The following is a 27,782-nucleotide window of genomic DNA, read 5'->3' on the forward strand; positions in this document are numbered from 1 at the left end:
ATCAAGGCTCGGGAATCTGGGCTTGTGGAGTGGGTAATCCAAGGATTAGGTAGCTTTGGCTCTGGAATGCAGAACAAAGTTGCAATCCAGCAGACTTCCCTTCCTAATTACGCCCGGCTTAGGCTAATTTAGTCTGAACCCGGTTAGCCTTCCCTGAAGTGTGGCAAGGCTGGCTGGGGGTGCAATGGGAGAGTAAGGGTTACAGGTGGGTCTGAAGGAAAGCCAGGGGGTGCTGTGTAACTTTCTCCCTGCAGCTTCCATCCCAAGGTTTGCAGATGGTCACCCTGGGCAAAATGACTCGAGGGCCAGCACACAGGCTGCTTCCAAAAATTTAATAAATAATGGTTCTTTAAAACTGTATAAACTATAAATTACCATGCAGTCCTTATAATTTAAAATAATTTACAGGTTGAGGTAGGGAGGGGCGCCGGAGAGTGTGGAGGGGGAGCGGGGAGAGGCTGAGGGCCGTCGGCCGGTCAGGCTCTCCTCCCAGCTTTCCTGCTGAGCACACACACGCAGGCCGTGTCGATCCGGATGAACCGCCAGGCAGCCTGCTTGCCATCCATGGTCAGCGCCTTGACGAAGGTGTGGGTCGTGGTACAGTATGAGTTCCAGTGCTTCGAGTCGATGCCCCGGCATCCGCTGTCGACGGGATTGGGGTCCCGGCACTTGGTCTCAAAAAAGTACTGTTTGAATACACTGTTGTTGATGTTCACCTCTCCCAACACCATCACCTCCTTGCCCTTGATGTCCGTGGCGGTGGCCTTGTCCCCCACCCACACGCTGACGCTGTCGCACACCGAGAACTCCCCCCGGTGGAAGACAGGGTGGGACGACGACCGCTTGCTCCTGTGAGTCCTGTTGAAGGGGGCGGCCCCGCCGGCCTCCAAGTCCAGATCCTGAGCGTCCGCGGCCACAGGTGGGGGCTGGGTGCTAAACAGCACACGGGGTGAACGCAGGCGCCGCTTTTTAAAAAGTTTGGGGTCCACGGTGATCTTGCGGGTCTGCCCTGCCACCCTGGCGGCTATCGCGGCTGCCGGGCCGCTGTGGGCTCTGCGGAGGGCTGTGTCAAGGGAGTGCTGCAGGTTAGTCCAGTGGGCTTGGGGGATGGCGTGTCCTGCTGGGACATTGCTCTGGGTGTACGCTTCTGCCTGGACGCCGATCCAAAGAGCTGTGATCAGAGTGTAGAATAACATGGACATTACGCTGTGCACCTGGAATGAAACAGAAATGAGGATTACTCCACGGAGCACTGGGTGGGGGGCAAGGGCAGTTTCTGGGTCCCTCGGAGTTGACCTCCCAAGAGGATGACGAGGAGGTTTCTCCTGGTGACTGAAAGCAAGGAGACCCTGGAACTGACCATTCAAACTGAGACGCTTCTGAGAGTGAAGGGCGGTGCTACAACAGTTACACTGGGATGACAGGCTTAAACAGGGCTGGCTCCGACAACCTGGGTGTCTGGGCACCCCATCTGGGGGGTGCGCTTTCCCAGGAAGGGACGGAGCCCCTGAAATTCTGCCCTGTGGTGTGGTATGAACTTGGCAGTGCTGGTTACGGAATTCTTTGAGTTCTCTGCCTGCCAGCGAGGCAGCCATGGGCAGGCGGTATGTGTGCACCTGCGTGCAACAGGATGGCTGGGGGGTGAGTCTGACACCTGTCCCAGTGCTGTCTCCTGCCCAACGACTTGACTACCCTGGGAAGGCAGTGGGCAGGGCTGCTGGGGACTTGTCTTGAAGCCTCAGCACTGAACACACCCTCTTCAGACAGTAGCACCGGGTCAGCTCTGAGATCAGGTGACTGAAAACCCACGAAGCACCATGTTTGGCAAAGAAAGTGAACATAGCTCTGGGACCATCTTAGCCAGTCCGTCTATTCAGCCACCAGCCATCTATGCGTGTCTATAAACGTGATACTGATAAAGGGTTTCTCTTGGCGTGAGTGATGTTTTTCAGCTTTTCAAATGCATTCGCTTCTAGTTTCTTATTAGTCTGTGAGTTAGGTTAGGATTTATCATCTCTCTTTCATATGCAAGGAAAGTGATCCACAGAAATTAACTAAGAGGCCTACAGCTGCAAACAAAAACTGGACCAGAAATAGAATCCAAACATGACCCCTTACTAAGCCAGTCTACCCTTTCATCCTTCCTTCCTCCCCCACTTTCTCCTTCATTCTTTTTTTTTTTTTATAAATTTTTTTAAATTAATTAATTAATTTATTTATGGCTGAGTTAGGTCTTCATTTCTGTGCGAGGGCTTTCTCTAGTTGTGGCAAGCGGGGGCCCCGCTTCATCGCGGTGCGCAGGCCTCTCACTATCGCGGCCTCTCTTGTTGCGGAGCACAGGCTCCAGACGCACAGGCTCAGTACTTGTGGCTCACGGGCTTAGTTGCTCCGCGGCATGTGGGATCTTCCCAGACCAGGGCTCGAACCTGTGTCCCCTGCATTGGCAGGCAGACTCTCAACCACTGCGCCACCAGGGAAGCCCTCTCCTTCATTCTTAAGTGTCTCTTTTTAAAAATTATTTGATCTTATGTGAGAGTAGACCAAATGGCATAAGTCATCTGTCCCCAGAAGGCACTGCCAGCCCCTCTTAAGCATGTGCCAGATGGGGCTCTGCACTGCGCTGTACTGCTTCCCCGCCAGCAGCCACCCCCAGGCCAACTAGCTGTGAGACTAGCTCTGTTCTTGAGCTCACTTTCGGTGAGCTCCTGTGCACACCTGTACGTGTGTACCAGCCATCACCTCTGGAAAGCTTCCCCAGATCTTCCTGGTAGGGTAAGAGGCATCCCCTAGAGAGGGTGTTAAACTTGCAATTTGATCCTTCTCCATCTCTCTCCCCACTGGTCATTCTGCTCCCTGCCCACTCTTCCAGCCTGGCATGGGTACCACTTCCTCCTTGAGGTCTGCTCAGATCACCCCAGCGAAAAGCCGTCTCTTCCTGTTCTCAACTTCAGAAGTGTGTGTGTGTGTGTGTGTGTGTGTGTCTGTGTGTGTTCTCTCCTACTAAATCAGTGTAGTGGAAAGACCTCTGCACTGGATCTGGGGTCAGGAAACCTTGTTTGGATTCCTAGCCCTGATACTTGTTAGCAGAGGAAAGTCACTTAATCCTCCTGAGCCCTCATTTCCTCATTGATAAAAAGCAGGCAATAAACACTATTTCACAGAGTTGTTGTTAGGATTAAATAGGTGCTCACACACCTATTTAATTCTGAGTCATCCCAATGTCCTGCGGTCAAGGACTTTTTTTCCTTCAGTTATATTGCTGCTAATTCACTCTCAAAGCGCACTCCATACACATCTTTTCCTAGCACATAGGTTTACCTCTGTCAGGCTTCTTCTCAAGACTAGTATTTGAGCCTGTCTCCCCACTGGCCACAAGGTCCCGGAGGGCAGAGCCTGTCTCATCCACCTGCGCACTAGTCACTCCACCCCTTGTCTCCCATGGCGGTTTGTGCATAACCCTGCTGCCTCTCTGCATGCTGTGGGTAATCGTGTACATGTCTGTCTCCCTGAGAGCACTTTGGAAGCGGTGCAGTTTGAATTTACTGGGGCCATGTGCAGTGCCTGGCATGTAGTAGGTCCTCAGACTCTATAAGGAAAATGAATGAGAGGGTGAATGGATATGGCCAGAGCACCTCACCATCTGCCTTCTTTCCACCATGATGCCTGGTTTCTTTTGGACTTTGTGCTTGTGACCACATGCTGCGTTCCTAATCTGTTTTAAAGTGATGCATTCTTCTCTGTAATGTGCTTCTATTCAGCTGGAAATAGACAGCTCTTTGGTGAGATACCAAGAATAAAACCACCAAATTCTTTTCTCTCTGGTTACTTGGAAAATTGTTTGTGTTTGCTCCAGTTCTCCAGCCAGCCATGCAGAGGAAGCAGTGACACATCTGACTTTTCGACCATCACTGGTTGTGCTGGCTAATGGTCTTGCAGATAAGTGTCCAGCTGATGAGTCAACTGGCAGCTAATTCAAGCCCTTTGCTTTTGCTCCTTTCCTTGTTTCATTTCTTTCTGCCTCTCAGCACACATTATCTCTCGTCAGGTAGATGAAGGGAGAAGAAATGAAATGGAAATTCATCCCTTTATATCCATGTTAGTAACACTTAGAATTTGGATAAGGAAATGAAAAAAAAGATTAAAATGTAGGGTTTTGATGGTAGTAAGGGACATACTGCTCCCTATTTCCCATTACCAGAGGTTCCCACCTCATTCTGGAGTCCCCTCTTTGGTGAGCTCATCCTCTTCTAAGGAGTCAACTGAAGTTTCTGTGCAGTTGATGCCCATGCCAGGATCTCTGGTCCAACTCCTCTTTTGAAAGCCAGTTCTGAATCCCCAGCTTCCTGATGGGCAACTCCCCATGGATGCTGACATTTTAAATGCAAGACGTCCAAAACAAAAACCTTTGTTCTCATAATCCTCATTAGGATCATCATTCTCCCCTTCCTCCTATCTACTCAACAGAAGCTGCCCCATTTGGGGCCACTTGATGATTTATGAATTAGTTCCACAGCTACTATCTCTTGTGAGCATCTCTCCCCATCCTCCTAAACATGTTTCTCTGCATTTCCTTTTTCTGTTCCTGGAACCACCATTCCTTCATTCACCAGCTCCAAGCCTCAACTCATGACTGGACTCTGCTCTTTCCTCTCTGACCTCCATCCAGCCCTTTCTGTCTGCTTCAGTAGCATCTCTTTTTTTTTTTTTTGTATTTAAAAAAAATTTTTATTGGAGTATAGTTGGTTTACAATGTTGTGTTAGTTTCAGGTGTACAGCAAAGTGAATCAGTTATGCATATAGATATATCCACTCTTTTTTTTTTTTTTAGCGGCATCTCTTGAAACTATACTTTCTATTCTCACCTCTATGTTCCCGGTTCAGGTCATGGAACAGTCTCCCAGCTGATGTCCTGCACCCTCATCTGTCTTCTTCCAATGCCTACCATCCCTGGCCGCCCCATTTAACTTCTTAAAGAACTGCTCTGATCACATCACCCTGCTCAAAGGATCCAGTGGTGAGTGGTTGTCTAGTATGCCACTAGGTTGCTCAGCCTGGCTGACAGACCCTGCTCTCCTTCTACTCCCTTCACATATTTTGCATTCCAGGCAAACAGAATTCCTCAGAGGCAGTGCCGGCTCTGTGCTTCCCCCCTGTTGCCCTCGGTTCAAACTCTTTTGTGCCAGGCATTCTTCCCTCTGTCCCTCCCTGTGTCTTTTCTGCTCTCCACCTCGGCTGGTCAGAGTCCTTCCTGTTGGCTTTAACACCCACCTTAATAGCCACCTCCACTGGGGAGCTTTTCCTATTTCCAAAGAGACCAGTTCTCTCCCTTCTCCATCTCTAAAAGCATTTCCTTAATGCTCTTTTATGGCAACGTATTCTCCTCTTATCCTCCCACCTAGAGGGTAAAGTCCCTGGAGGCAGAAACGCAACCTGGCCATCTTTGTCGTGTGCACATGACCTAGCCCTTGCAGGGAGCTCCACCTCTTAAGAGTCAGTGAGTGTGTGAACAAGTCTCCTCCTTCCGTGTCCCTTAATTTCTCCATCTGAGTGGTGATGTTTAAGGTATCTTCCAACTCTGACACTCTTTGGGTTTAAGCAATTATAAAATTTTCTGCTCTGCCTAAAGCTCTGCTTGTTCTACTCAACTGACTACAGAGTTCTTAAAGTCTAATGTGCTGTTCCTCATTGCACTGTCCAGATAACCTGTGGTACCTGGTAGCATTTGATCACAGTGGAGATTTGCATCGTGGAGAGATTATTTTATTGTTTCATTGAGATTTTAAAATGTTGCAAATATATCTCTCATTTGGGTCTTAGAGTAAAAGGTTTTTTTTTTTTTTAATTGACTTATAACAGAATGCCCCTATAATCTTTTTTCTTTAAAAAAAAAAGTCTTTCATTTAAAAAATCATGAGTGGATAAGAAAGAAAAGAAAATATTAGTGTGTTTTCTATTCTAGTAATTGAAAGCACAAAGCACGGTCTACAAAAGAACATTCTCTCCTTGACATGAACCAGGGGAGGAGTTTTATTTATTTACTTTTTAAAACAACCTTTGAAGCCTTTCTCCTGAAGAGATGACAGTCCTCGCTGCGGCTTCACTAAGCAGAGACCTGTGAGTGGAATGATTAGCTGGGGAAGATGCAGTTAGGGGCTCACATGATGGAACATGTTCTGTTTAATGTGTGAATGTTCTGTGTTTGTTCTGCTCCCACCAGAATGGAAGATAAATGACTAAAAGTTGAGGGACCTGTCAGGGGCCTTTTATCCATCTACTCAACGTCCACCCAGCTTTCTTCACCCTCTCCCAGGCCGAAGGTACATTCTGTGGCTTTCCAGTGGTTCACACACTCCAGTAATAAGAGAAATTTCCTGCACCAGGTGAATGATTTCACACAGATTCTGGCCTCACCTGAATAGGTGATGAAGCTGCTGGGCAGAGCTAAGCAACTGGTCTACCTCTGTGGCCAGGACAGCTGATGGCGCTGGGGGGCCCGGCGACCGTGCCTTTGGAGGTGCATTGCAGAGGGAGAGAGAGAATTCCTGCCTTCGCGGGAGGTGTGTCTAGAGAGAGCTGTTAGTGATTCTCGGGCTAGAGATTAGATCAGTGAACCAGGGTCACTAAGCGTTAACAAGAGAGGAAATCCTCGTGGCTGAGGAAATCCAGCCTCCTCCTCCTCCTCCATCTCACTCGCCACATTACGAGTGCGGGTCAGGAATCATTTCTTGTTTTACACTTGGCCTCCACTTGCAATGTAAACTGGCTGCTGTCTTCAGACTGGGACTCTGTTGGGTGTTGGGGCCTGGGTGGAGTGAGCTTCTCAGGGAGAAGTCCCTGAGGCTGCAGCACAGAAAGGCACTGACAGAATAAAATCCAGCTCCTCTGCAAACATCTCCCAGGCTGAATTTATTAAGGGGAAGCATGAACTGGAAGGGACGTCAGAGTTGATCAAGTCCAGAGGTTCAGTGCATTAGAGTCACCTGGAGGGCTTGTTAAACCACAGACTGCCGAGCCCACCCCCAGAGTTTCTGATTCAGTAGTTCTGGGGTGGGGCCCGAAAATCTGCATTTTCCACAAGTTCCCAGGTGATACTGATGCTGCTGGTTTGGGGACCACATTTTGAGAACCACTCATCGAGTCCAATCCTTGAACCTTAGAGAAGAGAGAAATGGGCCTTGGAGAGGCTCAGCGACCTGGCGTTATGCAGCTAGTGAGTGGCAGGCTCTGCATGTGGGCGCTTGGCATTGCTCAGCCTCAGCTGCTCTAGAGGCGAGAGGCCTGAGGCCACACACGGACTGTAATTGATGGGCCCTGGGCTGCGTTTACTCAACCTCCAACATCAAAATGAAAATTCTGTTCAACAGGTTGTAAGTTTTACCATCCTGAAGCCATAAATCCAGATTCCAGGGAATAGTTGGACACTTAATTGTTTTATATCTTGTTTATCAGGTTTCTAGACATCATGCAGACTTGATCCAAAAGCACTTAAAATGCCCACGATAGAAATATGCAGCCAGAAAGCACTAGCAGGTGCAGGCACCTGTGGATTTATTGTCTACTCCAGGATGGAATGGAAACAGAATCTACTGGTCTGAATTCTTAGAGACACATCTTAAAATGAATGAGGAGAGATCATAATTACATCACGATCAATTTAATTGTCTCATTACCCAGCACAACAAACCTAGCAGGTGGGTCTTATTCTTCCCATTTTACGGAAGAGGAAACAGAGACACAGTAAGAGTAAATAACTTGACCACAGGCAGGAGCCTGGTGGAAGTGGAACTCACCCCTGTCTTCACACCTGGAGCTCTCCCCACCCTCCACTCCACGGCCAAGGGCATGAAGAGTGATCAGGGACCTTTGATCTCATAAGATCACCTGCTCAGACAGACCAGGAGCTGTGTGGAGGGTCTGACCGGCACTGTCTATTTGAGACCTTGTGTTCTGTTCCTTTAGAGGTGCATGGCTCAGACTCTTACCGTGTCCTTGGAAGCCATGGGGCAGCCTGAGAGCATGGGCGACGTCCTCTCCAGGTGAGCTAAGAGGGCCACGTGTGCTGGGTCACTAGGAGCCACCCGGGTCCCTGCTGATTGACAGCTGGCACCGATGCCCCATCCTCAGCCTGGGGCTCATTTCCAGTTGTCCTGGCAGCTCTAGAACTAGGAACCTTGGTGAGACAGATGCCTCTCGGGTGCTTACCTCAGTGTGGCCAGGACAGAAAGCTGCTCCCTCGGAAAAGCTGTTATTGGGCCCAGACGCTGAGCTGAGCTTGGGTCCAGCATGCCATCCAGCCCCTTGGACTGCACGACCCCGGGCCAGGACTCTGTGGGAGGAGAGAGCTGGCATTAGATTGGCTCCTCACCACGTTCTCTAGTAGACGGGTAGCTGTGTCCCAAGCAGGAGGGGAGGGAGGTGCCAACACAACAAACCCTGTTTTCTTTCTTTCTTTCTTATTTTTTAAATTAATTAATTAATTTATTTATTTATTTTGGCTGCATTGGGTCTTTGTTGCTGCGCACGGGCTTTCTCTAGTTTTGGTGAGCGGGGGCTACTCTTCGTTGCAGTGCGCAGGCTTCTTACTGCGGTGGCTTCTCTTGTTGCAGAGCACAGGCTCTAGGCACGCAGGCTCAGTAGTCATGGCGCACGGGCTTAGTTGCTCCGCGGCACGTGGGATCTTCCCGGGCCAGGGCTCAAATCCATGTCCCCTGCATTGGCAGGCGGATTCTTAACCACTGTGCCACCAGGGAAGTCCCAAACCCTGTTTTCTTGAGTGTTGGGACTTTGCCAGCATCAGGACCAAAGGAGAAGACAGAGCTCAGCTACCAAAATTGCCAGGGGCCTGAACTTGCACAGACCTGCGGCGGCACCTGCCTCTCACTCTTGTGCCAGAGCTCTTGGTTTCTGCCTGGACACAGTCTATGGCTGATCTTACATGCAGTGTCAGTGCTTCTAGTCCCACATCAGAGTCCGGCTCTAGCAGGCCCCTAATCCAGGATTGAAATGGAATTATTCTGTACATTATACCCGCAGATACAGTAGACCCAACTCTGGACCAGCATAACTAAGGTAAATTACTCAGAAGAAAAAGTCCTGACAATTGAGAACACGTTGGTGTTTTGATGAGAATCTAGAACAAGTCATGGTGGCAAAGAAGGCAACCTGACCACTTGATAGATAACAGAGAGCTGTTACAGAACTAGGACGCCAATCTCAGAGTTCAAATTTTAGGAAAGTCACGTTTTACGAATCAGGAGCTAGGGAGCTGATGCAAAGAGGAAAAAAATTCTATTCAGTTTTAGGTTGTAGTTCCTAGAAGCAATGGTAGGTGTCTATTCTTTTACTTCTATAAACCTTGTATATGTAGGTGTTTCATTCATTCATTCAACATTTCCTGAGCACGTATTTCTACTATGTGCCAAGTACTATCCTAGGTGCTAGGGACCCAGCAGTGAATAAGATCAACAAGGTCTCTGCTCTTGTGGAGTTTATAGTCTTGTGTAAATAAACATCTTCAGATTCTTTACATGCCCTGCAGGTAAGCAGGGTGTGATGATAGAGGGTGATAGCAGGGTGTAGTGAGGGGCCATCGTAGACAGGGTGCTCAGTGGAGAGTTCTCCAAGGAAGTGGCCTTCAAGTTGATATCTGAAGGATGAGAAGGAATGGGGGAGAGAGGATTCCAGGCAGAAGGAACAGCAAGTGCAAAGGCTCTGGGGTAGAAACAAGTCAAAGATGCTGAGCATGTAGGGAAGAGACCTAAGAAATGAGTTGGAGAGGTAGAAGGATGTAGGGAGGAACTATAGTTTTACCCTATGGGCAGTGGGAAGGGAGTGGAAGGCTTTAAGCTGGAGGGTTACGTGACATTTTTTGTGAATGAATGAATGAATGAATGGTTATGTCTATTGCAGAACTTGTCATAGGGTGGGGTAGCTCTCCCACCAAAAATGTTGTAGAATGACATCTTTATCCTTCCTGTCTAGATTGTCTTTTCAACCCCCAAACTCCTTTTCCCATCATGCCTCTTACCAGTGGGGGGCTACCTCCACCCCCCCTCTTCCTGCAACACCCCCTCTCATCTTGTGCTATGGAAGCAAATGTCAGTGAAGCCACCATGGCCCCCAAGTCCCTGATCACACAGAGGAGCTGGAGGACAAGGAAGTAGAAAGGGCCTTGAGTGGTTTTCCTGCTGTTAGAAGTCATGAAATTAAGGACTATTAATGAGATGTTACTATTCCTCTTTCTGACCCACTTTACTCAGAATATCATTTTTCCTCTAGAAGTACCAGAAAAACCTTCAGGTACTCAACTGGGGTTTAGGCCTAGAGATGACACTTACTCAAACACCCTAAAAAAAGTTAGATTCCATAGCAAAGACCATTTTCAGGCTCCCTCAGGGTTGGATTGAGCACAGGAGAGGGAGGATAGCAGGTTCCCCACAGCAGGAGGTTAGTATTCTAGGGTCTTGTTGCATCACTCATGGGAAGAGGATCTGGTCCACAAACCCTTCAGCTGGGTGTTTGGCCAAACCCAACTGATCACCAGATTGGAATCTACAGAGCTGTATCCTGGCCCATTTTGCTCTCATTTGTGGGTAAGTTGCCAAGTATCTTTAAGCATCTCTGAGGCTTCTCCATAGAATGAGGAACCAGCAGGGATGATAGCTAAGGTCTCCTCCAGCTCTGATCGCCTGTGATTCTATGGGCATTCGTGTTTCCAGCCTGCATCCTTACTGAGTGCTTAAGGAATGCTTTCCTGCCTGTCCAAACACTGGAATTTATTTATTTCATTAATTAAACACTAAACTTGGAGGCGCTGCACCAGCCACTGTGCTAGGTGCTGGGGAAGCGAAGAAGAATGAGACATAGCTCAACTTCCAAGAGCAAGTAAGCTAGAGGTAAGGAAAGCAAACACATGAACAGCATTTAAAGCACAATATGTTAAGTATGATAGATATCTGACATGATATGGAAAACATAGTGGAGGGAGGAGTTTGTTTTATTTGACCAGATTAGCCAGAGACATATGTTCATAGAGGAAGGAACATTTGAGCAGGGTTCTTAAGGATGAATAGGAGAGCATCAGGGAAAAAGGGAAAGGCATCACAGAGCCCCAGAAGTCCAACATGGCTTAAGAGGGAGTCTTGGGGGAGGGTGAGAAAGGTATGTGATGGGCCTTATACAGCAGCAGGTACTTATGAGCTTGCAGAGCTCACTGCTGTGACCTATCTGCTGACTGTACCTTCCTATGTGACACAAAAAGCCTACACTTTAATCTTTGGGACAATCAGGGAAGTAAGAGTGACTCTCTTTGAAAATATTCTATATATTCCACTGTAAGCCAGGATGGCCTCCAATCCAGCTGATTAGAAGGAGAGAGAAGGTCGATCTAAATCAAAGATTCCACAACTCCTAGGCAGACCTGCCTTCTTGGAGGATCAGCTCTAGACCGACCACAAAGGGTTCCCTGGCCGTATATCTGCAACCTCTGGGCCAAGCCACCTTTGCATGCCAGGGTCCCCTGCCAACCACATCTAGATGCCTGATTGCTATACTTGAGATCCTGTGTCTTTGGCCTTCTCTTGTTCAATGTAGGTACAGGTAGTTTACTACTGGAGAGAGCAATTTCCGGTCCAGAATCCTGAAACACTAAGTGATTTTCATAGATAGTGTTGTCGTTGTTTTTAGTCTTATGCTAGTGAAGGTTGGGGCTCTGAAATTAAATCCGATTTAAATATTACCAATTTCTAATGCAAAGATATTAGGAACAAGCAACCCAAATGCGTATCTATTCTTAAACTCAGGCGGTAATCACTTAGACAGTTTTCACACTTTTATAAAAGCATGGAAATAAATCCCAGCTCATCTCAGGACAGTGTTCTATTCCTTCTTACAGGGCACGAAAGAATGCTATTGAAATCTGGTGTACCCCTTCTAGACCAGGACAATGCTGGCCTGTCCTGGGTCTCAGGCTTTAAAGCAGTATTTCTCAAAGTGAGGTCTACCATAGTACTGGCAATATCTTGGAACTTGTTAGAAATGCAAATTCTTAGGCTCTACCATAGGCCTAGCAATGCTGAGTGAAACCCAGCAATCTGAGTTTTAATCCCTGCAGGTGATTCTTATGCACATCCAGATTTGAGAATCACTGTTTTGGAGGGTCCCATTCTGGTCCCCTTCCAACTGCAACCTCTCCCTTGGGTGAGGGATCCACGGCTGAGAGAGAGTGATAACCCTGGGTGAGCCTACTGCTGTGGGGTGCCTGCTTGACTATAACTTTCCATATCACGATCAACATTATGTCTAGAGCACGCCCCAGAACCCCTGAGCAACCAGACTTGAGTCAGCTAGAGCTAAAGCGTCTTCTGAAGACCCCCTGAGGTTAAGTGTGTTTGTATGGCCCTCTCTGTTGACACTTGTCTCAGCCTCCCCTTCACTTGCATATGGTCTCAATGATCTTTTGGTCAATTTCAGAATACAAACTGTGTTTTGTAAAGCTCCCAAGGTGACCCCAGTGAAAAGCCAGGGCTGAGAATCACAGCTGTACAGGAGGAATGGGAAACTTGACACTGGCTTTGATGAGCTAGCAATTAAGAAAAATTATCAAGAAATTAATATATCTCAGAAAATATAAAGTGCAGGTATGATCACATCATAGGCAACAAGAAGGTGTGAGAATATAGCTTGAAGACTCTCGGGGGGATATCGCCCCTGTCTCCCCTTCCTACCTCCCCACCCCTGGCAATTGTCTAGATATAATTGACATTTGTGAGTTGGAAGGTTTTCTTTTTACTCCTGGCATGCCACTTAAAATGTTCTTTGGTGTTGGAGCTATGGTTAGCTTATTATTAAGTCCAATGATTATTTGCTGACATTTTTAGTACCAAAAACTGGGGGATGCTTGACCGAAAAGACTTCTTGGACCACTCATTCCTCGCAGGTGCCGGACACAACGGCTAGTCCCAAGAGCAGTTTACACCACATCAAAGATGCTAGAGAAGCTGGCGTGAACTGCAGCCTCCTTCCTCCTAGGTTCCACCTGCTGGAATTCTGTGGGCTGGGAAAAACTCACTAGAAAGGCTGGGCATTAAGAACGTGTTGCTGAGATCATAATAATAACTGTTGGTGCTGTCGCTGTGGTTTTCACTGCTGTAACTGTTCCCCTTAATTCTCCCCTCTCTCTGTTAGTTCTTTCTCTAAGCCTATACACAAAGAAAATTTGAAATCTTTTACGTTGAAAGTCTGTTTTCCTAATTTTTAGCCTAACCAGACGTTTTCTAGTATGGAATATGACCGTGGGGTTTGCTGACTAGGAGCTTTTTTGGGGGGGAAAAAATTCAGTTTTGGCCATTTTGAGATCATTTGATGTGTTTTAACTGTTTAGTGGTTTTGGCACATCCAATAGGAAAATAGTGCATCTGGCAATAAGGACTTAGGAAGACATTAAGGTTCAGCAAAAGCGCTATTCTTTTTGAAAGTTTCAACACTGACAATTCTAAAGTACCTTGCCACTTTTCTCTAAAAGAGAAATGGTCCTGTGGCTCTTTTGGAGATTCTCAGATAAATTACAAACTCTTCCTAGCATTTCCCAGAGAGGCAGCTCAAGGAAGAAATCATCATGGTGTTGACCTTGAGCTTCAGAATCAAAGAGCATTTGCTACGAACGTGCGTGGCCTTCTGGGGTGTGTGGCGGGCCACAATTTGCATGGTATTTACCCGACTGGATTCATGAGCTGTGGATTCATGAGCTGTGCAATGCCAACGCCACGGAGAGGTTTTTGTAATGTGGGTAATTACAACGACACGAATGTGGTAGAAGGTAAGGCATCTAAACACACAGTGGCCTTCCATTATAGAGTTGAGGGCAGTACATTTTTGCAAGAATATGCTAGTAAATAACAGTCCTTGTAGTGTAGCCCATCAGCTTAGTAATACTAATGATATATCTATAATCTACATTTGAGTGCCAAAAACAATCCAATAGTTTCAAACTTTTCTGCAACCCTAAGAAAACATCTCCTCAGTTCCAACTGGCTGATCCTTAAACCACAAGAAAAAGATCCATTTCAGTTCTGCACTGGGCCTTTCCTGGCTGTTGTTCCAATACTTGGGACTAAGAGGTATTGGGGGAAAGGGGGACTCTCAGGTTGGTTGGAATCAAAGTTTACATCCAACGATACCAGCGCCTACCGAGGCCCCCAGCCCACTGTAGACCGAGATGACCACCTGGGACAGAATACATGAATGGAAACGAAACATTGCCAGTGAATGCTAACTCAGATCCAAGCTCTTTATTCCATTTGCTTTATAGGATTAAATGTCCTCAACTCTTCTTGAGCTAGCCATTTCCTCTCAGTGTATGTTATGTTTTCCAAGCAACAGGTCAAGCAGTATTACAACACGTAAGTCTATAATGCAATTCAGATGTAACTTCAGAAATTAAGACAAGCTAAAGATCCATAGCCCTGAAAAAGACCCAGGAAAAATCCTGGCTAAACAGACACACAGTGTTCTAGGGCTTTTAAAAGGCAGGCAGTTCATCCTTCCATTAAAGAGGGATAAGGGACAAGCTGTGGGACTTGAATGTAAAGATCCCAGCAAAAGGCCACCCTTACTCAAAGTGTCCGTGAGATGAGGCCATTTCTGTTTGAGCAGCTGGACTTCAATTTTACTGCAAAAACTGCTGCAACCCAACCACCCTGCATCAAAGGAAACACGGATCACAGGTAGCCAGCACCAAACACATCCTGGGGACACCGAGTCCCAAGGGCATGTCAGATGCCATCCTACTCCACACACCCCCTGGAGTGACAACTCCCTCACTCTTCCGTGCTGACATTTCCCGGCTTGCCTGCTGACTTCACACCCAGAAAATGACTCAAGGTATGAAAGAGATAACTTGGCCCAGCTTTGCCCGGGCATGCAGCACATGTGAATCCTAGGTAACCGGAGGATTACCTAGATAAGAGCTGGAAATGAAGAATTTATTTCCCTGTGTGTGTTTGTCAGGGGGCTTTGGGCTGTTTTAGCTACTTCCTGTGTATGGCTTTAACTATCCCAGCCCCAAGTGGGCGCCTACTACACAGATCATATACGCCTGATGGGGAATGTCGGAATGTCAGCGGGCTGGTTAACTGTAATGAGGGGCTATTTGATGGGCATTTTAAAGCTCACTTTAAAGAGTTTCATCTAGCTCCTTCATTACCTCAGGAGGAAAGGTCAGAGGAGATGAAAACCTGCTGTCCTCCTAAAGTCACTTGATTCTCATACAATCATATTTCAGAACATTCTCAAACTTCTAGCGTTTCTTCTTTTAGGCTTTATTTGACTGTGACATCATGAACAAAAGCAAAACCCTACACTGGGAAAATTTACTCCAGAGCTAACAAGGGACCCACAGAGTGCATCGTCTCCAGGGACCCAGAACATTGTGGGTAATTAGAAATTCCAAAGATGAAAACAAACAGTTTTCCCTGCTCCATCACCCCCCGCCCCCCTGACACACACAGAGAAAGAAACCAGGCACTCAGCCACTCAAGAGGTAAGTTTAGACGTTTAAGATTCAAAGAAATAAAAACTATTTATTTTAGAATCTCAGTTGTTATTTTACAGAATTATAGGCTGCTAGAGCTGTAAAGAAAAGACCACTAGTGACTCTGCCCTTCCCTTGATGGCCACATCAAACAAGGCCCTGAGGCCTGGGGCTGGTTGCATTTTAGCCCCACCACTTATCAGCTGTGTGACCTTTAGCAAGTGACTTAACCTCTCTGTGCCTCAGTGTCTCCTCTCAAAGGTCAGAATAATTATACCTTCTACCTTGAGTGGTTGAGAGGCTTAAATAGAATAAGCATTTAGCCCAGTGGCTGGCATCTACCTGGTGCTACATAAATGTTAGCTATTCTTATTAATCCCGTTAAAGACATTCAGCTATAATCAGGCAGTGGGTTACTGGCAGTCTTGGTGCAGAACAGAAGGCAATGCCTCCTGTCCATCCCATGCCCTGGTCTGGCTGTCTCTGGCAGGAAGAAATCCTGTTTGTGTTACAGTTGTTGTCTGTATCCCAGTCATTTTGGAATGGCTGGCCAGGCACATGCTCAGAGGCCCCGTCTGAGCAAGTGTGGAACACAGTCAGTCGGCAGCTGCAGGATGATTATCTGCAATCATGTGCTGACAAAGATGCTGAGTAATGAACTGAGACATTTGTTTTTGAAATGATCCATTTTCTTCAGCCTTGTCATAGTCAGGGGCAGGAAGCTACTCCAGCTATGACTAAAACTTGCCAGGCCCTGTACAGTTAATAGCATCTTTGCTTAGGGTAATTGCTGCCTAACAGGGAAAGTGGATCACAAGAAGAATAAAACAGGGAGGTATCTTCATGGTCAGATTTATGCTCAGTTATCCAGGGATTTGGGACAGATTTAGGTATCTGCTGGATCGTTAACTTTTTGAGGTCTTGGGTGTTTTTCTCTCCATGGGGCAGTCGAAGAGGTTAGGCCCTTAATGAATGTTTATTGAACAGAATGGAAAACTCTTCCCACAGCTGCACCAGTTTATTCAAAGTAAATCATTTTTTCATACTATAGTGGTAAATAACACGTGGTCCCAATTTATATTCCTGGATAACTGGGTAAGCCCCCCTTTTACTTTGGCGACGTGGTGTTTTATTTAAGAAGGAGAATGCCCCATTGCTGGGCTGACAGGTGCACTGCTGAGGAACCGAGTGTCTTAGCTCTCAGCAGCCCCTCATTCCGACTTCATTACAAGCACTAAAAAACACACAGGTGTTGGGCAAAACAAACTCCTTATTTCCAGCTTGCTTATTTTTCTTGTTCAGAATTTCTTCGGAGAAAGCTATGCTCCAATCCAGCCACTGGTTATGTTGTGCAATCCACTGGGATGGCAATCACCTCATTGTTTAGTTACAACCCATGAAAAGATGAAGCAAAGAAAGAAAAAAGCAGAGCACACACATAGGGAATGAGGGTGGAGGCTGCACGATGATAATGAAAACCACTTGTTAGCATTTCACTCCTTTCTTTGTGAATCAGCCGAGTTCCTGGCACCAGGCCTCTGTCTGTGAAGCAGAGCTGCCCTTCCAAGGCCTTCCAGGGGCTCATCCCGCCATATCTGGTCTAGAGTGTCACCCTTTGTCCCCAGGAAGGCGGGTGCTTGACTGGCTGCCCCAGCTCCCTCTGGGCCTGGCTCTGGCCCTCGCCTTCTGTCCCAGGGCACCTACCCATCCTGTGTGAATGTGCCCGGCCTCGGTGACTTTTAAGACCTGCCTGAACCAGATTTGGTGCACTTTGTGTATGCAGGGCTCTCCTCTTTGCCTGCATTGTGTCCACCCGTCTGTGTCCAGGACTTGCAGCCCCAGCTTATTTTTTTAACTATTTCTACTTTTCTTTCTTTCAGCAGACCTGATTTCTCTATTCCCAAAATACAGACTGAAACATTTTTAAGGATAAAAACCAAAAATAAATAAAAATTAAAAAATAAAACTTAAAACAAGCAAAAACCTTTCAACAACCCCCCCCGCCCCCAAATTTACAGCCAGTAGAACAGTATATATCTGCCTAAGCATCTCTGTTTTGCTTGCATTGTCCCCAAGAGAGGAAGCACCTCGAAATGCACATGTTGTAGTTACAGGCAGAGACCAGCACCACATGCTCTGTGCACTTGTGCTCATGAAGTCCTAGTACCTAAGTGCCCCACCGCTCTCTGCCTACTTCTCGAATCTATCACAGCATTTATACAAGTCTCTTATTCAGATCCATAGAGCATGGCAGCATTATCTTCAGCCATCACCACCACCACCACTATCTCCACCACCATGCCTGTCATTTCCACCACCTTGGCTGCCTGCATCGCCATGACCACCACCGCCTCCTCCATCCTATCATCACCCATCACCACCACCGGCATCACCACTTCCACCATTTTACCATCACCATTACCACACCCCCACTATCAGTACCACCATCACCATTACTACCATCACCAGCATCGCCACCACCACCACCACCACTAAAGGATTAAAGAACTTTTTGGAGTCAGGCAGGGAAGTCTGACCAGTGTTCCTCAAGGCCTCCTCTTAGGCTGAGCCAGAAGAGGGTCAAGACTGGGGGTCATTTAGTCTCTTCCAAGTAGTTAAGTGAATTGTTTACGTTCCATGTAACTCAACTGAGTGGTGAACAGAGCTGGGTCTAGAAATGCAATATTCCTGCTTTCCATCTGTGTATTCCATCATACTATTTTCCAGCACCCATTCTGGAAGTTGTATTTTTTTCTTTCTTTTTCCTGAGTTTTGTTATTGTTGTTAACTTTGTATTTCCAATAATGTAGATGACATTATCTAGTTTAGATTTGATAAAATGATCTCCAAAGAGGAGTATCTATGACTATTCAAGGACCTTATATATAAACACACATATACTTCAAAAGGTAAAGAAGGAATTAGGTACCTCGTCCTCCAAAATGAGGCCAGTTCTTCCATTTGCCTGTGCAATGTTTGAGGATCAGTGCACCATTGCTGCTGACCATCTTTGAGCTTTTCTATTTGTTCATAATCTGAAGACAATCTGACTTTGTGTTTAGGCCCCTGCAGGAGGGAAAGCTCCCCCAGAGCCCTCCCCTCAGCTTCCAGGAGGTACTCCTCAGACTAGTGGGACTTCATGCAGTGACTGGCTCCCACTTGAAAGAGGGGATTTCCCTGGGAGTTAAAGGCCAGCCCGAGCATGACTCTCTACTGGCCCCTCTGTGCCAGCCAGAGAAGGGCCACCAGTGTCCCAGGAGAAGGTTAGCTCCCTGGCGTGCTTCTTCCTCACCCACTTGTTCAGACACTAGAAGTTTGAGTTTAGGCTTGTGGGGCAAAAGGGCGGGGGGTGGGATAGAAGTGCCCCAAAGAACCCCCTTAAGCCCCTCCCTTAGGCTGCCTGAGAGGCGTCAAAAAGGATGGAATTACCTATATTTTAGGTGTAAAATTAAATGTGGTATAATATGATGCATTAAAACATGATAAGTACTTCACTAGCATAAACCATGGGTTAAAAGTGAATACAATTACTACCACTAATAATAAATAACAAGTATTGTGTATTATGTGCCAGATACTCTACTAAGGGCTTTCTAGAGATTATCTTTTTAAGTACTTATTAAAAGTACTTATTAAAGCCAGGCCCATAGTACTTAGTTCATTATTTAAGTACTTATTATCTTTTTAAGTACTTATTCTGAGATCAGTATTATCCCCAGTTTGCAGATAAGGAAACTTCCATTCGGCGTGAAGTGGGGAAGTGCAAGTGCTTAGTGGGTGTGTGAAGGAGAAGAGCACAGGGCTCCTGCTCTGTGGTCACTCCTCGTCGCTGTTCTCCAGACTGCTCACAAATCTGACTGTTCAAAGGAGCAACAGCTCTGTCCTCTGGGCTTTGTATTGAGGGCCGATTTCTGCTTCTGTGATATGGATAATGCTAGGTGGGATCCTGCATATTTTCTATTCTTGAATTTACCTAATTGCTTTTAAAAATCGAATGGTGATCTCCTATTTATAGAATACCTTGACTTCTCCACTTCTCTGTCATGAGACTCTCCTTGTTTACAACCTTGAGGGAGCCCACAGACACTGAAATGCCCTCCTCGCTGAAATACTCTAACCACCAAGGAACAGATTCTGGATGGACCCATTATTCTGACAGTAATGTAGGTACAGAAGACAGATACTTAGAATGTGCAGTTGTTTCTTACTGAGCAATTTATAGACATGGGAATGTGTCTCTTCCATGTACTCTCATACATTTTCTGGATAAGATTTACTCTTAAGTGTGAGACTGAAAAAAACGAAAAACAAAAAAACACAGCAAGACAGGCACTCCTCACTCTGGGCTGGGTTGTGATTCTCTGTTGGTTGGCTTTTTGGGTGTGAAGACCAAGCCAGAGACTGATGGAGCCAAGCGGAGTCTGTTAAATATTTCCATTCATGGACATGCAATAGAAAACCATCTCATACATTTACAGGAAAACATCACATATAATATCTTTGTTGTGCTTAATCAGAACCAGAGTAAAATTCCAGTCACCAAGAATAGAAACTTACCCTAATGATTTCATTTTTAGTCCAAAATATACAGTGTTTTCTCTGCCTGCTCTGTTTGTCACTTTCTAAAACAAGAAATTACCAAGCTATGACTTTGGTTTGAGGGATGGGGGAAAGCAGTAAACACTGAACAGAAATAAAGGGAGATCGAAAGACAAGGGTCCTTGGTGGATGAGCATCCAGAAGTGGATTCAGTTTGTGGATTGTTGACTTTATTTCCCAGAACTGTGTGAATTACTCAGTCAGGGTTCAACTGTCCATCCAGGCTTCAGGCTCTCAACAGTGAGTACTTCATATATATAGAATCGGAGTGAATCAAAGGCAAAGAAGAGGTTGAGTGAGTTACCACCAGTGGTTTGTGTGTGCGTGTATGTGTGTGTGTTGGTTTTTTTTTTCTTTTTAAGGAAGACATGGTTGTTTTCACTGTTAGTAAATGAAATGGTCTTTTCCAAGAAGACTGAGAATCTCATGCTATGAAAAACAGATAGGACACCTAGGCAGAAGAGAAGCACTTCCTTCTGATTTGCCACATTGAATTACATTGAACTGAGTAAATGGTTTAATATTAAGAATCATGCTGCTCTGTGTGCAGCAGATTAATGGTTTTTATTTTAAGCTCTGGGGTGAAAATCTGGCAGCTTCTTTAGCCCACCAGCCTACAGCCTTCAGAAACTCTCTTTGAAAGAGACATGATTGCTGTCTTCTAACGTCTCAAGAATCGTGTGAGCAGGAAGAGTGCAAATCCTAAGAAGGCTCTTCACCAGCGAGCAATAGCTGTCACCTACAGGCTGACAGTGACACTTTGGCAGACGCACCAGAAGGGCAGACATTGGCCATGAATTATGCGGCTTGGCCCCGTCCGCACTGGGCACCATGGGGGATCTGTGTAATGCTGGCACTGAGGATGGCCCTGGCTCTGGTGCAGGATCTGCAGCTTTCAGTTAGGGGCCAGCCTGGGGCTGCATCCAGGTCAGGGACAGGGAGAAACGCCTTTCTCATTTCCCATCAGCTTGGAGCTTGAAGAGTGTTTGTGGCATGAATGAATGAGTTCTGAACAGATGGAATCAGACCAGCCCAATGCCTGCAGGCACTGGGACAAACTCAGTGAGCTGGGGTTCGCCCTGCCCTTAGGAAATCTGATGTCATCATAGAGGGAAACTGAAGACAGGGAATGAGAAAGATGGAACTATAGTAAGAAGCACTTGAGAGAGGAGGAGAGTGGGGGTGGGGGGGGGAAGTACAAGGGCAGTAAAAGAGAGGAGAGAGAGGGCAAGAAAATGACGGAGGGCAGTGGGCAAAGTGAAAGAAGGTGAAGAGGGGGACCCAAAGGGCAAAGCAAGGAGAGGGGAACCAGAGGGAGAAGGAAATGGAAGAAAGACACACAGATTGAGAGAAGACTTTGAAGATGGCCTTGGCCTCAGCTCCAGTGAGGGGGAAGAAATCCCCACACAAATCACAAACAGACGCACGCTTCAGCCTGTGCTGGTGAGATGTGATCCCTAGATTTCCCTGGAGAAATAGCCCAAGCAAAAGGTAATCAGAGCCGTTTATAATTAGCAACTCCCCCCAAAGAACCCAGATTTCACTGAACTGTCTTCTGGTGACTGTACAAGATAATTCTGATGATGTTTCAATTAACAGTCAATGAGAATATGATTTTTGCTGGAAAAATTCCAAATTTGAGCCCAAACCCAATGGTAGCATTGCCTTGGCAGAACGACACAGAGATCTTGTTCCATAGGTTAGGGTAAGGCCATATCCTAGGGTACACAGCGACTTCAACACAGAAGTCCTTCATCACAGAGCCGCCATGCTGGGTGTGCCAGACCGGCCCTTAAAATAAATGTGATTGAGTGACCTCACAACTATCAGAGTCAGAGAAAATGCCTTGGAAGAGAAACTGTGAGTGAAAAGGACTAAAGGACAACATCAGGGGAATTGGGGCTTCCCACTGATGCATAGATCCAGCTGGACTTGGTTATAGTGTAAACTTTGTTTAATCAAATCCTCTGTCATTAATAAAACCCCTAACCAAATCCAAACACGGATAAATGATGATGTACTTGGATTTCACATTGGGCTCGCATCGCTGCTTCACCAGGTACCATCCATAAATCTGGGATGCAAGCTGATGGGGCTGGAGCTGCAGAGAGGCTGTCTTGGAGGTGTGCTTCCGTCACTCCGTTCGTGGCACTGCCATTCCCTTGTTACTGCTGCTCAGCCAGTCAGTGAAGGAGCTGGGGGAAACCACGGGCTCTGCCAAAGACCCAAGATCCTTCTCTTCTCAGTGAGGCAAACGTTAAAGGCAAACCAGGAGGGTGGGGCATCTGGAAACCACCCCATAATAAAAATGGATGAAGTAGGGATGTCACAAATTCAGGAAAGCTTCCACAAGGAGGGGAGAAGAGCTGCCCTTCATCGTTCCAGGAGACACAACTGGGACGAAAGCACAGAAACGGAAGAGAAGCGGGTCCTACCTCAACACTAGGTTGCCAACGATATCCAGCAAAGGGAAACGGCTGCCTGCTGAGGTAGAATTCCCTGTCACGAGCCATGTTCAATTCAGGCTGAATAAATATAATAGCCTCTCATTATAAGAGTATTAAACTTGTGTAAACTATCAGCAATTAGAACAAATAAAAGGAGGGAGGGAGAAAAGGAGGGAAGAAGGAAGGAAGGAAAGGAGAGAAAGAGAGAAAATGAATAACAATGTAAGTAGTGAGACTGAGTCTTTCTGTAGTCCCACCAAACCGGCACAGGAGGTGGAGATACAATTCTTCCATCAGTGTCAGTTCCCATCCACCTCTCCTTCTGTGAGCCTGGGCAGATTTGGTCTCAAAGATTTGTCTGTTTTAAACAATATGGCCTCTTTGCAAGCCAGTGACATCCGGGGCTCCACTGAAGAAAGAGCTGTCTGTTCCCATACCGGAGGAAAAACCAGCTGGTTAAACTTATTGAGAGGCATTGTTATACTTCAGCATGGAGACTTCCTAAGGGGTTTTTGAAGGTAAATTTGGCTATACTTCACTGCTCTCTTATACACTGACTTTAGAACACAGCCCTGCTGGAGGGCAGGTAGATGGTCTTTAGCAGAAGGTGGGTGAGGTGGAGACGTCCACAGGAGTCCTGAAGAGACCATGGTAGCCCCCAGCCATTTCTTTGCACTTTCACAAGACCCCTTGCTATGCTGACTAGACTGTCTTAGTTGAGGCTAGTACCATATATAGCTGCTCATTTAGTAAGCCTAATCTTGGTAATATTAAAATAAAACAAGTTTTAGATAGATGCAGATATTAAAGATGGACACAGGGAAAAAAGACTGAAGGGAAACACAGCAAATGTTAGCAGTAGTCAAGTTAAAGGATTATGGGTGAGTGAGTTTTATTCTTTTTTGTGGCATGGGGGATCTTAGTTCCCGGACCAGGGATCGAACCCGGGCCCCCCTGCAATGGAAGCGTGGTGTTTTAACCACTGGACCGCCAGGGAAGTCCCATGTTTTATTCTTTATACTTTTCTGTATTTTCTAAATATTTTGCAATGAGCCACAAAGAGCTTTTACAATCAGAATAACATATTTTAAAACAATTTGACAGGGCTTCCCTGGTGGTGCAGTGGTTGAGAGTCTGCCTGCCAATGCAGCGGACACGGGTTCGAGCCCTGGTCTGGGAAGATCCCACATGCCGCGGAGCAACTGGGCCCGTGAGCCACAACTGCTGAGCCTGCGCGTCTGGAGCCTGTGCTCCCAACAAGAGAGGCCACGATAGTGAGAGGCCCGCGCACCGTGATGAAGAGTGGCCCCCGCTTGCCGCAACTAGAGAAAGCCCTCGCACAGAAACGAAGACCCAACACAGCCAAAAATAAATAAATAAATAAGTAAATTTAAAAAAAGAAAAAAATAAAAAAATAAAAAAAATAAAACAATTTGACAATTGTATATTTAAAACTGTAGAAATGTCCATAGATTTCACCTATTAATCCCACTTTTGAGACTTTATCCCACAAAAATAATCCTAAGAAGGAAAAAGCTATACTCATGACTTTTTTCCCCTAAATTATTTATAATTGCAAAATCAGAAGCCAAGGTTCTTCAATAATGGGATAGTTCATTAGTTACCTGGCAGAAAATCTTTTTCTAGAACTTCTGTGTAGTCATTAAATATGAAAACTGTGAAGGCAGTAAGAACAAGGAGAAATGCTTGTAATCTAGTGTGGAATGGCAGTGGGGGGACGGGTTAGGGAAGACCGTGTACGAGATCACTGCAGCCAAGGGAAATCACACATGCACAGGAACCAGGCCTGGAAGTAAATATCTAAAATGAAAACAGTTGTATTGAGTGTTAGAACTTTGGGTATCTCCTTCCCTTCTCCCCCATTTTCCAAATGGTTCATAATGTCATTATAATGCCTTTATAATGAAAATAAGGTCCATAAACCTTTCCATATGTTCTTTCTGTAAACCCTTCTGGTTTCAGGTGATACCAGATTTGTTTCTGTGTTCGTGTTCCCCTCAAGGTGCCGAGCCTGGGCTTCTGCATTCTGCAGTGGAGCAGTCGGTGTTGCGGACTAAGCTGCCAGGTTTATTTTTTGACTTTGGGTGGCTGCAGGTGGGAGACATGCCCAGTCTGTGAGCAGCCTCCTTGTTTACTCAAGCTACAGTTTTATTGCATTGAACACAGAATAAGAAACTGATGAATGGTTTCTATGTCTGTGGACACGCTCTCTATGCTTGGAAGTTCTTAGACACGTATGCAAATGGTTGGGAACTCGGATTCTCCTTCATCTATTGTTGACTTAGGCGGTTCTGTTCCCCCAAAGCTCACATAAGGTTTGGATATAATGGCAGCTCCTGATTACCTGTTCTATGGAAGGAAAAAATTGGAAACAAACCACCAAGCTATTTGTAGGGCATATCATTTGGTTGTGTTCACCCTAGGCTTGGGGGAAGGGGGCTGGGGGGAAGAGGGGTAGGAGGATTGGGGGGAGGAGAAGGAGGAGGGTAGCACTAACATTGAACACATGCCTGCCCCTCTCCAGGAATAACACTAGAGGCTTATTAGTGTGTGGCTCACTTGCACGTCCCAGACAGACAAGGGAACTGAGACTCTGAGAGGTTGGGTAATTTGTCCCAGGCCACACAGTCTAGAAAAAAGGAATTATCTAGTTCTAAAGCACAGTAAGCATTGATTTCCATGCTCTGGGCACATACTAATAATCCACAAAATGAAAAAAAAAAAAAGTCTGGAACTGACTTTAATCACCAGGGGTTCTTTTGTAGTCAGTGGTTCTCAAGCAAGGGTGATTGTGACCCCCCAACCCCACCCCAGCAGATATTTGGCAACATCTGGAGACATTTTTGGCGTCACAATGGAGTGGGAAATTGCTACTGGCATCTCACAGGTAAAGGCCATGGATGTTGCTAAACATCCCATAGTGTTTGGGACCACCTACCACAATGAAGAATCATCTGGGCTGACACGTTAATAGTGTTGAGGTTGAGAAAACTTGCTCTATCATAATAGAACCCAATGTAACTTATCCCCACTACATTCACTTATGAAATTAAGTTACTGTGCTTCTCAACAATTCTCAAATATATAAAGCATCTGAGGTGCTGTCTTCTTACTGATCCTGTGATGAGGAACCACTCAGCATATGTAAATCAAATAAATGTGCATCTAGATGACAATGCCAAGTTCAAATCTGAAATTTATGAAGGGAGTTTACAGTGAAATTGCCAGCAAGAAATTAACAACTCCCCTAGTGTTACCAATTGTGGCTAACCCTAATCTGTATTAAATTCTACAATGAATAGCTAAACATTCTTCTGAGTCTCAGGATTCCCACATGTAAAGTCAGAAACTTGGCTGTTCTCTGATAACAAGGTCAATCACTAAGATTTAACACTTAAGCTATGTCTATAAGCAGAGTAAATTGCTTTGGTTTGCTGTGCCTTGCCTATTTGGAGGGCCAGCACACATTAATTTTGTTACTTCTATGGCATCAAGACAGCCCCTGGATAACTAGAGCTAATGAATTATTCAATACTTTTGTGGTTCACCATAATTTTGCAGGCATAGGATTGTACCGATATTTGAGAAAGACTCTTAGAAACTCTGCAAAACTAAAAAGGACTCAGGGATTGTCTAGTTTAGTCTTTAATCAATCAAGTAGTATTCCCTGGATGACCTACTATGTGTCCAATTCCATGCTCAGTATCAGAGAGAATACTAGACAAGCATAAAGCACGAGCTTAGCCCTCAAGTAATAAACAGTACAGGGGAGGAGATGAGACAAGAGCACAGGAAATATTTAGTGAATAAGTTGGGTTCTAAATTGTGTTGTACAGACTGTTAGCAATGACGGGGTTCAGAGAAGCCTCAATCACATGGAATTGTTGATATTTGTTGATGTGTTTACCTCTCCCATTACACTGACAGCTACCAAGAGTGCAGGGACCTTGACACTTTCTTCTTTGTGTCTGTCTTGGTGTCTAGACAGAGCCTGGTCTGTAGAAGCCAACAAATTAATGTGCATTTAATAAGTGAATGAATGATCTCAATAGGAAGTGGACCTTGATCTTGGCCTTGAAATCACAGGAATGTCTAAATCAGTGTTTCCCACCCCTGGGATGTCAAAAGAGATTTGATAAAACAAGGGTTCCATAGTCAAATGCATTTGGGAATTGTCAGGTTAGAAACAGCTTTCTTTAATCAGAGCTTTCCATATGCTAGTATGCATTGGGAATCTCTAGAAGGATTCACTTATCTGAGGTCAAACTTATTTGATCATGGAAACATTTTTTACTGAAGATTTGGTGACATCAATTTGAATCAATACATTAAGAAATTCACTTTGAGACTAGTCAGTTTAAATTATCCAAAGAAAATCGTTTCTTGGATTGATCAGTGATTCGAACACAGTATAATGGAGCCCATAAAATTGTGATTTGGGGATTTTCAAGAGAGAGGAAAAAAGAAGTCCTGTCCCTCTAAGCCAAGCTGTGTGAAGGAAAGACCAGAATACATTTTATGCTGTCCTTGAGCAGTTCTCATAAGTGGCCTCTTTGCCTCTCTGGTTTAGAATGTCCTGCTTTGGCCTGATGTAATGGCTTAAGCCTTGGATGGACATTTTTAAAAATTTTGGATGAGTCTTTTCTTAATATTCCCAGTGGGCTTGTACTTTTCTTTTTTTTAATGTCTTTTGCCCTGAACTGCTCAACTGGGCTTGATAAATTCTCAGCAGACTGCTGGCCCCAGAGCCCTAGATGATCTGGGACAGCTGCTGTTTGTTTTTTGTAAATCTGCACTTGCTTTGATTTTGGTGGGTTTCCTTACATAGTTTCCAATTATAAGGATCACTTATGGGCACCAATCCACTAAAAAGGTAAAAGCAAAAATGTCTATTATGTTGTTTCTTTACCTTATTAAAAGTTTCTCTTTTTTTAACTTTAATATATCTTTCAAATGTACAGTTGTTTTTCCTTTTCTAATCAACTTTTGAAACAAGTCTTCCAGATCCCAAAGGGTTTTTATTAAAAGACAAAGCAGTTTAAAAATAATTGATGGTGAACTGGGGAGTTGAGTAATATTCTATTGCCATTGGGAGAAAATACAAGCAGACAGTGACACATTTTGTGAATTATTTCTGTTTAAACATCTGAGCCTGAGGTTACAGTTGAAGGCAGAGTTAAATCCAT

General features: G+C 45.5%; 1 protein-coding gene across 2 annotated transcripts in view; it reads right to left on the reverse strand.

The window, feature by feature from the left end:
* Positions 1-318: 318 nt before the first annotated feature.
* NGF (nerve growth factor) overlaps positions 319-27,782 on the reverse strand; it is a 50,525-nt gene continuing 23,061 nt past the window's right edge. For both annotated transcript variants that reach the window (XM_057550910.1, XM_007169341.2), the window contains exons 2-3: positions 8,203-8,326; positions 319-1,214 (exon numbers count right to left, since the gene is read on the reverse strand). In XM_057550910.1, coding sequence (XP_057406893.1) covers positions 477-1,202 — 726 coding nt within the window. In that variant the 5' untranslated portion in view covers positions 1,203-1,214; positions 8,203-8,326 and the 3' untranslated portion in view covers positions 319-476. The remainder of the gene's footprint in view (positions 1,215-8,202; positions 8,327-27,782) is intronic.

Source organism: Balaenoptera acutorostrata, chromosome 1, assembly GCF_949987535.1.
Source record: "Balaenoptera acutorostrata chromosome 1, mBalAcu1.1, whole genome shotgun sequence".
Classification (NCBI taxonomy): Eukaryota; Metazoa; Chordata; class Mammalia; order Artiodactyla; family Balaenopteridae; genus Balaenoptera; species Balaenoptera acutorostrata.